This window comes from Sorex araneus, chromosome 9 (genome assembly GCF_027595985.1).
Source record: "Sorex araneus isolate mSorAra2 chromosome 9, mSorAra2.pri, whole genome shotgun sequence".
NCBI lineage: Eukaryota > Metazoa > Chordata > Mammalia > Eulipotyphla > Soricidae > Sorex > Sorex araneus.
Window position 1 is genome coordinate 21,980,728 of NC_073310.1, and position 12,594 is coordinate 21,993,321.

At 42.1% G+C, this 12,594-nt stretch overlaps 1 gene segment (V, D, J or C); it reads left to right on the plus strand.

Annotated features, from left to right (window-relative positions):
* Nucleotides 1-5,472, plus strand: LOC129407103 (immunoglobulin lambda variable 2-18-like). The segment is given in 3 exon segments: nt 1-49; nt 163-459; nt 4,969-5,472. Coding segments are annotated over 3 exon segments (408 nt in total).
* Nucleotides 5,473-12,594: the final 7,122 nt, after the last annotated feature.

Sequence of the window (12,594 nt, forward strand, 5' to 3'; positions counted from 1 at the left end):
ATCATGACCTGGGCTCTTCTCCTGCTCAGCCTCCTCAGTCAGGGCCCAGGTGAGGCTCAGGGAAGGGACCCTGGGCACATCTGGGCTCACCCTTTGTCTCCCCTCCTCAGGTTCATCCAGAACCAGCCTGAACTCACCTGTGTTTTATTTCTCTTTCTTCAGGAACCTGGGCCCAGTCTCCTCTGACTCAGCCTCCCTCCGTGTCTGGGACTCAGGGACAGACTGTCACCATCTCCTGTACAGGAACCAGCAATGACATTGGGGCATATTATCATGTGTCCTGGTACCAGCAGCAGGGGGGAACAGTTCCAAAAATGCTGATATATAATGTCAATGAGCGGCCATCAGGGATCCCTGATCGCTTCTCTGGCTCCAAGTCTGGCAACACAGCGACCCTGACCATCTCTGGGCTCAAGCCTGAGGACGAGGCTGATTATTACTGTAGCTCATATACCAGAAGTAACACTTTCCACAGTAGCTGCTGTACACAGGGAAGTGAGACAAAAACCTCTTCTCAACCTTCTCAGGCTGCCACATTTCTAAATCCAAGTTATGATGCTTTTATCTTACTTACAAAATTTTAGTGAATGCAAAGTTCAAATAACAAAGAAATTTTCAAAAATTTTTATTTTATAAATTTTTATACATTTTTTCATATTTACCATTTACTATACTCATTTCTAATTCTCTCACCACATCTGTATTAAAGAATAGATTGTAGAAGTTATTTTAGTCACTTATACTTATTAAGAATATTTTTATTTCTTGTTTTATATCTTTCAAAATACTTGTTTTATATTTTGTATTTAAGATATTTTATATTCCTTCTAGAGTTTTACTATATTCACATTTGTGCATCTGTTAGCACTATTATTCATTAACTCTTCTATGTCCCTAAAAGAAATTCCTATTTCATTACCATTAACTCTCGATTCCTTCCGAGCTTAAACTCACAAAACAAAAAGTTACATTATTGGTGATTATGTAAGGTTGTTTCAGTCATTTTACATTAATGAAATTATTAACACATAGACCATTGTGTTTGGTTTCTCCTGCTTCCTTATCAAGTTTTTTCTTTCTTTTTTTTTTTTTTTGTTGCTTTTTGGGTCACACCTAACAATGCTCAGAGGTTCCTCCTGGCTCTGCACACAGGAATTACTAATGGCGGTGCTCAGGGGTTCCTCCTGGCTCTGTACTCAGAAATTACTCCTGGTGGTGCTCAGGGGACCCTATGGGATGCTGGGAACTGAACCCGGGTCGTCTGCTTGCAAGGCAAATGCCCACCCGCTGTGCTATTGCTACAGCCCTCAAGTTTTTTCTTTACTTTTTATTTTAGCTCTCAAGATGGTTCAATATTTCCATGAAAATTTCCAATGTATGTATATATGTATAATATTATATCCAATATAGGAGTATTCCTATACTAACTGAATTTAATTATTACTGAATTTTTCTGGTTGTTCAGAAACTGAGCAGTCTTGGAAGCTAACCTAGATATATTCAAGTTCTGTAATGGAAAAACTGTCAATTTTAATTGCTTTTTGTTTACTTTTGTTTTGGGGCCACACAGTGATGCGTGGGAATTATTCTTGGCTCTGCACTCAGCTGTTATCCCTAGCAGTACTTGCGGTACCATTTGGGATATTACGGAACCAACCCAGGTTGCCACGTGCACTGTTTTATCTCTTTGATCACAAAACAGTCATTTTAAAAAACATAAAAGGTATCTTGTAGCAGACTACCAGGTAAGTTGTGTCCAGTCTGCTGCATGCATTATTATCTGAAATTTCTTCACTATGCCTGAAAATTACAAAACCAGAACTTTGCTTAGCCTTGAACCTAACATGGTTAGGTTACCATGGTTACCCATCTCCAATCTAGCAAACTAGTGAATCATTTGGTTGCTTTGAACTCAGTTACATTTTCTTCCTGCTATCATGTCTCTTCCTTCCTGCCCTTTGCATTCTGGGAGTGTTTGGGCAAAGATACAAGGCCTTTCGGGGCCCCACACCAAATTTCATGCCTTACTGAATTTTTATATTTGTCTGCACTCTATAGGATCTTCAGATAGATGAATCACTTAGGTGCAGTTTTAATTATGAGCTTGTTTTGAGCATAACTCTCATTTCTTTGTACTTTTTTGGTTGTAGCCAAGATAAAGAAATTTATAAGGAATACACAGAAGGTTGCAGCCTTCTTACCATAGACTAGTATGCAAAATGGAAGTCATTTTCTCTTATAGGAATCTGCTTTCCCCTATAGGGGTAGAATAATAAAGAGGCTCAAGCAGTAAGGAATCTAGCAAGCACTGAGACTGCGTAAATTAGCCAGCAAAAAAGGAGAATTAAACATAAAAATAAATTTAAAAAATAAAATTATTACTTTCTTTGCCTGCATTGATCTTCCTGTGACAGTCTCTATGCCCAGACTGAGTTACAGGATAAAGAGGAACACTGTTGGGTGGGCCCAGGGAGCTCTTGGTAGAAGGGCACCTAGAAACCACGGGTGAGCATATGCAGACAGCCATCATGAAATAGCCCGGAGATTTTTCATCCTGTTGAAATTTCTGGAACATGCACAGAAGCTCTTACCTGAGAACTTGCACAGAAACTCCTACTCCTCATTCCATCCCTCCTGATCCCCGGTGAATTGCTAAATCTGCCACCACTAAAGCCTTTTTCTTACTACAGTTTAAGAACTTTGTACTACAAAATCAGAATTGCATTCATAGCCCCCAGAGCACAGCAGAGAGACACAATGTGGATGCATTGTAGAAGTCCACCAAGCTTAATGAGCTAGGTTGGAGATGCCTGGGAGTCTATATAGCACCAACTGGTTCTATAACCTCTCAAGCCAGAAGTAAGCCCTGAGCATTGCTGGATGTGGCCCCAACCATATTCAATTTACAAAAACAGCTGGAGTGACCACACTTGTATCAAAATAGATTTCAAAATAAAAATGTCTATGTGGAAGATATACAGACAATCACCATGTCATGATCAAGTGATCTGTACATCAAATAGAAATTACACATCTAAATATACTTTTATGTAATGGTAGATCATCAAGATATTTAGAGCAACCTGTGTAGATCTGAAAAAGTACTGACAGCAATAAAATAATAGTAGTATATTTCAAAACCACCCTCTCACTGCCTGATAGATCAACCAGACAAGAACTCAGTAGGATCATGTGTATTAAAAAAATAAATACGAGAATCGGAGTGGTAGTACAGCAGGTAGGGTGTTTGCCTGCGTCTGACCCAGGTTCAATCTTCGGTATCCTATATGGTCCTTCAATCATTGCCCGGAGTAATTCCTGTGGCAGAGTGTGGAGAAGAACCCCTGAGCATCACTGGGTGTGACCCAAAAAGGAGAAAAACAAATACGAAACGACGGTGATCTCTTGCCACTTGCATCTGTGGTCTAGCGCTGCTTTCTACACCTGGGGTAGCCAAAGGCATTGAACAGACAAAGGAGAAAATGAGGACCAGGCCGGTTGGTATCAGTTACAGTTCATTCCAATCTCTTCTCCATTCTCCTCTGATCCCGGCCCCCCCTCCCATCTCTCTTCTAGCCTTAGTTATATCCCCAAGTCATAAAAGATTGGTAGCAGTTACACATAGGTGTTATTGTAGGGAGCCATCTTACAGAGCTTGGCTCTTATCGGCTAGTCAAGCGGAGGCTGCTTGGGATTCCTGTGATCTTATCATTTCACCGCTTGTCTCACTAGCCAACGGCCATGCCTGATCAACATTTTACTATTGTTCCTGTGGGGGTCCAAGCATGCATACCACCCCCTCCCACCAAGAGGTATAAGTATTGTAACTGCTGTGAATAAACTCTCTCTCTCTCTCCTCCTCCTTCTGGCTCTGCGTCTGTTCATTCGGTTGCGTCCCCTCCTTAGCCCCACGAGGGGTCCTCCCTGCGGGACAGGATGGGACCCCACATCTGGCGCCCAGCATGGGGCACTAGGGGACCACCGAACGCCTGGTCAAGTTCACATCAGCTGACGAATTCACGGAAAAGTGAGTGTCTCTGAGGGTCGCCTCTCTCTTGGCGCACACCCTGGTATGGGACCGGGCTCGAATACAGTCTCGTGTTAAGGACGAGACGGTCACTGGCGGAAAGGCTTGAATTCCCTTGTTTTGTGTGTATGTGTGAGTGATTGTGCAGTCTTGGACGTCCTCGTCCTTGTACTGAGTCTGTGGCTCCACGACTTGGCATCCTTAAGATCCCTTTAAGGTTACGGAGTCCGATTGGGCTGTCTGCGATTCCACGAGGAACATATGGTCTAGGGTGGTGCTGGTTTAGACACCGGCCGCAAGTCACCTCTCAGGCTGATCCACTATGGCTAAGTTCCTCACCGGCCAGACATGCATCTGAGTGGTTTGTTATGAGTGTCCCCATCCCCCCCGCCCCTTCTTGTGTCTTTTGTGTTTTCATTTCTGTCGAGTTGGCAGAAACTACCTCCCAGTGTAGATAGTCACTGGTGGGAGGTCGAATCCCTTTGTCCTGTGTTTTCATTTCTGTCGAGTTGGCAGAAACTACCTCCCAGTGTAGACAGTCACTGGTGGAAGGTCGAATCCCTTTGTCCTGTGTTTTCATTTCTGTCGAGTTGGCAGAAACTACCTCCCAGTGTAGACAGTCACTGGTGGAAGGTCGAATCCCTTTGTCCTGTGTCTTCATTTCTGTCGAGTTGGCAGAAACAGCCTACCAGTGAAGCAGTTACTGGCGGAAGGCTTGAACCCCTTTGTCCTGTGTTTTCATTTCTGTCGAGTTGGCAGAAACAGCCTACCAGTGACCCTTTCTTTTCTCTTCTTGCTTTATGGCCTGCTTATCCTCTGTTTCCAAGGCTCCCTCAATCTGTGGGGATGAGGCCACCCCCATGCACAGAACTGACTCCTCAAATTCTACTACTATAGACTCTGACCATCCTGCTTTCCTACCTGAGCCCTCCCAAGCGGAGGCGCCTCCAAGACTTTAAAAAGAAAAACGGCAGTTGGCGACTGCTACAGGATCTACGAGCAGTAAATAAAACCATAGTCATTTTTGGGGCGCTTCAACCTGGACTGCCGTCCCCAGCAGCCATTCCTTCAGAAATGTATAAGACAGTACTTGATTTAAAAGACTGCTTTTTCTCAATTCCCTTGCATCCTGATGATCACCCCCGCTTTGCCTTTAGTTTGCTAGCTTCTAATTAGAAAGAGCCCAATGTACATTGGAGCAACCCCATTGTCAGGGGGATAAGACCAAAGATAATGTGGACGTCCGTAGGGCAGGTTCAGGAATTTCAGTGTGAATGTGGTGAGTGGGTGCGCACCCTCGTGAAAGAAGGACCGGTCCGAGCGAGTGCAGGAGTGTGCTTTGTGCGTGTGCCTTTAGTGTGTGTGTAATTGTCTCATTATCTTTCTCTTAGTTCTGCTTATTATTATCAGCAGAGAAGGCAGGAAAATGCAAGATCATGTGGTTAAGTGTTTGATAATATCAGCAAATAAAAGTATATCACTAAGGTAGCCTATCCCCAAATCTGATAAGAAGTCACTAGTTCCCTGCCTCAGAACTAGTCTTGACCAAGAAAGAAAAATGCTAGCATCTGACCACCTTAGGTTTCAACAATTTTGAAAAGGTTTTGCCGGCTTATATCAACAAAAGCGCTTTCTTGACCCATTTTTAACAAGCAGGAAACGGGCTGGTCAGGCAGAGAAACGGGGAGCAATGTTCCCAATCGGCCGACAGGGCTTAACTTTGCCCTGGGGACTTGTTCCTTCCTTTCTCAGTCTATCAGTTTTTTCCTTGCCGTTTCTGAAGGGCCACATCGATAGATCAACTGCAGATGTGTGCACATGTACGTGTGGTGTTTTTAGTGAACTTATTGTCTGTCTGTTTGTTTGTCTGTCTGTCTCTCTATGTGGAACACTTGAGTGCTGGAGCCAGAGTGAAAATCAGTGGTAAAAATTAGGCCTGGGGAAAACAGGATCGTCTCAAGAGATCAGAGTGATATGCAGTTCAGCAATTTAAAGGATCTATGTGATTTTGGAACCTGTTAGACCAGGTTTAAACAAAGATTTCTAATTAGAATGTGGCGCCTACAACGAAATTGAAATTTTTAGTCTAAATTTCTTATTGGAAGAACATTAATAGTTATTAACAGTTGAAATTCTTTTGAATTCCAGTAGCTGTACTATCTAGAAAAAGCTACAGAGCTGGAGCCAGAAAACTAAAAGTGAAATAAGAATTCAGAGAGTGCAAGGCTTTATCTTATAAGCCTCAGCCAATTTTAATGAGGAATTTAGCTGTTTTTCAAGCAACAGAGGTACAGAAACCCTCAAAATAAACAAAGTTTACTTGTGTTTCCATAAACATTTGACAGTCCAAATGCTTTTCTTTCTATGCTATTATCAAAGTTTGGTTAAAAAAAAATATATATATATATATATATAAATACCCAAAGGGCTTTTTCTGTGTTTGAAAGCATATTTGTATTGTGGAATTGATAAAGTTAGAAAGCTTGTGATTTGAACTAACTAAGGTACGAGAACTATTGAACTTAAGCCAAAGAAGATTTACTCATGTTTCATAAAAATTGATGGTTTAAAGGTCTTATGCTGTTGTGTAAATGTACATATGCATCTATATTGGATTATTAGAATGTGAGCTGAAATAGTTGTGGTTAAAAACAGGTTAGAAGAGTAATGGTTTAGTTAAAATATGTTTTTCTAGAGTTATAAAATTGGTTGCAAAATTTATTCTACAAGTGTTTTATTTGATCTGAGACTCGGTAACTAAAATTTCTATTGATACTTAGCAAAGAATTATAATAGATTAATCTCAGGTGTCAGCCTGATAGTCTAAAGCCATAGTATTGGGCCTTGGTTAAAGTTTGAGATGTGGGAACTTTTACTGACTATTGTTAACTCAGTCTGTCCAGTACATGAAAATGCATGTTATTATTCTGATAACTTTATTCATTGCAAAGCTTTGTCACCAGGTATCATACCTAGCTCGGACCATCAGAGAACTTTGTACACAAGTGTGAGATCCTTAATGTTTTATGGTAATCTATGAGTGTTTTAATCTTTATATTTGTGTTTTCCTAGAAATCAGAATTCTAAGATGTCTCCTGGTTAATTTCTAATGTGAAGTGAACTTTTGCCAAGTGAATATATGTTGTAAGAACTTTCTAAACCTTTTTGAATATCTATAGAACTGACAATGCTTTTGAAATGGTATGGCAGAGTAGTTTTGTCGTGTTAAATGAGATGATTGATAATTAGTGTCCAAATTTGGGAAGTCATGTTGTACTGAGTTTAGTAAAATAAGAGTTTAAATTTGTGGGACGACTATAAGGAATATAGATGTATGTCTTAAGTCAGAAAGATAATGGATGCAGATATCATCAGTTGGAAAAAGGAAAGTAATCCTGTTAAAGTGAAGTTGATTTTGAAATGGGTTGAAGGAAAGTTACAGGACAGAATGAATATAAAGGAAAGTGTAGAAGGTTTGAGGTTGTGTTTGAAGGAAAGAAACTGATCACTGTTTTAAGAAACTCTTTAAATCACATGCAGAATTGTTCTAGTATGTTTTTTGGTGGGATCTATGGAAAAGATATTGGATGGATTGTCTGGACTCCTGTTAGAGTGCTCTTAGATAATTGAATTCTTCAAAAGTTGCGGGAAATCAAGGGTTTTTTCAAATGGGATTAAATGAATTAGACATGTTTAACTGTACACTGGACTCCCAGTACAGTGCTCTTATTAATGGGAAGTCAACGTTTTCAACATGGGATTGAATGGGTTAAATATGATGTTAAATTGTACACTTTCTCTACAGATTTTAGATTCTTTGGCTAGGAACTACAACAAATGGGTGTGTTGCATCTCACTGTGAGTAAAAGTGAAATGTTTTTCTCTTCTTTGTACCTTCGGTATGTTTTTGATGCTTCGTGGCACTATGTTGGTTTGCATAAATCCAGACAAAAGTCTTTCCTCTCTGTAATAGGGTCTACACCTCATGCAGACAGGAAAATCAATTATGGGACCCCAAAGCCCTCTTTCAGGGAAAGAGTCAAGGGATTGGTCTAAATGACAGGAGCAGGTATTTAACAGGTACTGTTTCAAGTACCCTACAAACCTCAGGGAGACCCTAGAGGCCAGTTGGCTTAAGGAAAGAATGGAAATCATCACTGCTATGGAAAATGAGAAATCCGGGAATCTGTGTGACTGACACAATCTGGGCCTACTCAGCATCAAGAAAAACCCTGGAAACCAGGATCTCTCTCAGCCCTGAAAAAGGGAGGGGATGGACTCCTTTCTGCCAGGATGCATCTACGGAAAAGGCCACCTCCAGTTCAACCTGAAAGCTCGAGACCATCCAGTTCATCGTGGGACATTTATGGCCAGGCCTGGGTAACTCTGACGTGCCACATAAGATTAATGCCATTATTGGTGTGCCTCCTGTCTTTAGCCCAACCCCCAGGACTTCTCAGTAAATAATGGGGTACCCCAAAATGGAGAGTTCTCCAGTCTTGCTGTGTTTATGCAAAAGAACAAGTCAGATTTGTTAAGCCATCAGGCAAATTTTAAAATGAAGGTGGAGAGAAAACCATGTTTCTGTAACTTGCCTTTTACAGAATCAGATTCAAATTCTACAGAGTGATCTAGTAAATGTATTCTAATCTTGATCTAAAAGGTATCCCTTCTGGGTAATTCAGGTAAAATGTGTTTTGCTGACTGTAAAGTAAGCAGCCTAGTCTTTGGGACTCAATGTTGAACTTACTATCACTAGTCTGAAAGCCATCTTTCATGGGAAGGAACTCAGTACTGTGCTTTCTGTTTCATTAATGAACCTAGTGGAAATTCTGGGCTTCCTTTCCTAACACTTGTTCAGCATCAAGTAACTCACCAAGGAGAGGATTGGCAGCTTGACATGCAAATGATCAAACACTCATTCAAGGTATAAATATCTATTGGTTCCAATTGATAGCTTCAGTGGATGGGTAGCTTTTCCAACCTGAGAAGTGGCTTGGTGCTTCTAGGCCACTAGAAAAATCTGGACATAGGAAGTCATTTTCTATCTACCATGGGTGAAGCAGTTATTCTTTTCCATTGTTTTTTTTATGACAGAAATGGGTATGGCATTATGTTGCTTTGGTTTCTGTTGCTTTAACTCTTATGTTTCCTAAGACAGCAAACTATTTTGTCCTTACTAGGTCAGAAAGGACCTTCCACATCTCCAGAGTCTAATCATCTCAAAGTGCCATCCCTCAGTCTAATTGATCTGATCTTTTCTTTCAGATAACTTCAGGAACCCAACCAGTTCATTGCCTGGGGCCCACTAAAACTAAGGTAGCTTGAGGTTTCACCCCTTGTGCAGGCAGGGTCTGCGCCCCTCTGTCAGCATGAAGCAGCTTCAGAAGATGGGTCACCGACCATTTTCCCCTTATAGATTTAAGGTGGTGAAATCTCTAGGGGGGAATATGATGTAGGCAGGTAGATAGGGAAAGGCCCTTGGCAATGAAACAGATTAACAAAGTCTCTGGGAAGGAGAATCCTGAGACTGACCCACCCTGTGGATACAGAAAACAGACCTGATAAGACTTTCTAAAGAAGACCATCACCACTCCCAACCTCCCTGGTAACCTCCTTAGCAACGGACTTTTACCCGAGAAGAAGCCCCCACGTGGGGGCAGGTTGAAGAGACCCTATAAAAGACACCTTGAACAAAGGAAGTGTGCGCATATGCTGCCTGAGCCCATGTGCTGTTTGTGCCATGTGGCCGAGCACATGTGTCGCCCGCATCTGCCCCCTTGAGATGTGTACTTTCATGTTTTCCTGTTTGTGTCACAAGGGATACCGGACAATGCCTCCCCTGACCACATTTAATTTAAAACAAAACAGGGGGAGATGTAGGGAGCCATCTTACAGAGCTTGGCTCTTATCGGCTAGTCAAGCGGAGGCTGCTTGGGATTCCTGTGATCTTATCATTTCACCGCTTGTCTCACTAGCCAACGGCCATGCCTGATCAACATTTTACTATTGTTCCTGTGGGGGTCCAAGCATGCATACCACCCCCTCCCACCAAGAGGTATAAGTATTGTAACTGCTGTGAATAAACTCTCTCTCTCTCTCCTCCTCCTTCTGGCTCTGCGTCTGTTCATTCGGTTGCGTCCCCTCCTTAGCCCCACGAGGGGTCCTCCCTGCGGGACAGGATGGGACCCCACAGTGTTATCATACAATCAATAGATGTAAGGTCCTTTTGTCAGGGGAAGCTTTTCCTAGGACAAATTCTCATGCAGGAAGATGATCCGCATAAGGGCAAAATACCGTCAAGGGGTGTGTTTCTCCTTTACTTAGTCCTACAACCAATTAACCATTCATCTTATTTTACTTCTTAATAATATTAGTCACTTTGTATGGACACAGTAAGAAATACATTGAGCTTATAGGGTGACTCTTCTGGGGACATCTTGTTATATAGCTCAGACTACAGTGCTCAGGCAAGATTAGTCTTTCCTAACCCTAAGCAGGGTTCTAATCCAGTTGCTAATCTTTGGATAATGACAGAATTTGTCCATGACAATGCTGTTAACTTATAGTTAAGTATTATGGTGTTTGGTCTGGCCCATTTCAATGCCAGGGTAGCTCATAGCTTGCCCTGGGCCTATCTAATCTCTTGTCGGGACTCTGCTTTTTGAGGTCTTAGGAGCTATGACCAACTTAGGCTTAAGTCAAGAAAACAGATGTCCAGGAGATAATATTATTCAGAATCAATTAACTCCCAAGTTACAAAAGCATAGCAATAGCCTTTCCGGCCCCGCGCGATATCGACCCCGGAGGCAACTGAACCACTTTGGACACGAGCGGCGCCCCCAAAATGCCTCCAAACTGTGTGCTCGGAGCTTCTGGCCCAGGCGCTGCCAGCGAGTGATGCAATTACCAAAAGAATTTTCCCTGGCCTTCATATAGAAATCCAAGACCGCCGACCTAATATCTCTTGATTGTCAGCAACGTGTAAATGTTCCTTTTTGGCAGGGCTTACCGTAGGGGGAAACTCCAAACAATAGTATTAAGTTTTTTGTTGAAGGGTAAAAGATTGTAGCGATAGAATTTTAGGCAGAATTTTCCCCTGGACTTTATATAGAAACCCAAAGCCGCGCAGCCGCGGCAGCCTAATGTCATCTAATCATCAGCAATATGAAACGGTTCCTTTGTAATGGGTTGGACTTTGGGGGGACCATAATAGGGTTAAAGTTTGTAGCGACGTGTAATTTCTGGCTGTACTTTCCCTGGACTTTATACAGAAATTCAAAGCCGCGAGGCCGCTGCCATGGCCGCGCAACCTATTGTCATTTAATCATCACCAATATGAAATGGTTCCCTTTTAATGGGTCGGACTTTGGTGGGAGATCCTAACAAGAATAGTAAGTCATTTGCTGAAATATTGAAGGCTACCAAAGTGGTAGCCATCTCTATAGACTGAACTAAGCCATATCCCCACACCGGCTGAGAAGAAATATCCTTCTTTCTCGGGAAGAAACGCGGCATGGCGTTAACCATAGTATGATGTCCATTAAGCTGACACGGACCTGGTGGCGTGGGAATGGGATACAAGGGAATAAATTATTATGTACTTGGAACAGCGGGATTCTGGTGGAATCTCGAGCCGGGGCCAATACCAGCGTATTACTTTTGGTTCCAGAAACTGCTTGCAGACATTCTACCAGAATATCAACTAAGCCAGAGCCCCAGGCCGGCTGATGACGGGAAATAACCATCTTTTTTGGTTTGTTTTCCCTTTGTCAGGCAGCGTGGTGATTACTAAACAGGCGTGATCTCGGTGGCGTGGGACTAAGGGGGGAAAAAATAGAAAAGTTATGTAACAAACAGCGGGACTTAATATCTCTACATTCTCAGCAATGGAGAGCCATCAAATGCTTCCTTGACAGTGGGACTGTCTTTTCTTTTTGGGGGGGAAACCCTAGCAACAATAGTGAGTTATGTGTTGAAACATGGACTGTAACCAAGATAAAGCGTAAATGAAGTGAAACTTGTCACTTACAAGGGCGGGGACTGGGGGGGGGGGCGGGAGGGGGCGGGAGGTATAATTGGGTGGTTGGTGATGGAATATGGGCACGGGTGAAGGGAAGGGTGTTTGAGTATTGTATAACTGACATAATACTGAGAACTATGTAACCCTCCACATGGTGATTCAATAAAATTTAAATTAAAAAAAAGCATAGCAATAACAATCTTCCTGTGTCCATATAAAAAAGGACATTACTCTAAAGTAACTATACAAAGGACATAAGGAGAAAAGAAAAGCAATATTTCACTTACAAATACAAATCCAGTGTCCTTAAAGGATCTAACTTTATAAGTCAACAGTCTGGTTAGTGATAAAGATGATCTATAGGTTGGGGAAGCAGAGAACAGAGAAGAGGTTACCGATAAGCACAGAGGAATGGGAGTACCTCAGGAGCACTGTGATGGTTGTAACCCAAAAAGCCTAAGCTTCCTGTGGCAAAGGAATAAGGACATACCAATGTTAAGCCTAAAATGTTTAGTTCTAATGTCCAATAAACCTAGGAATGAGA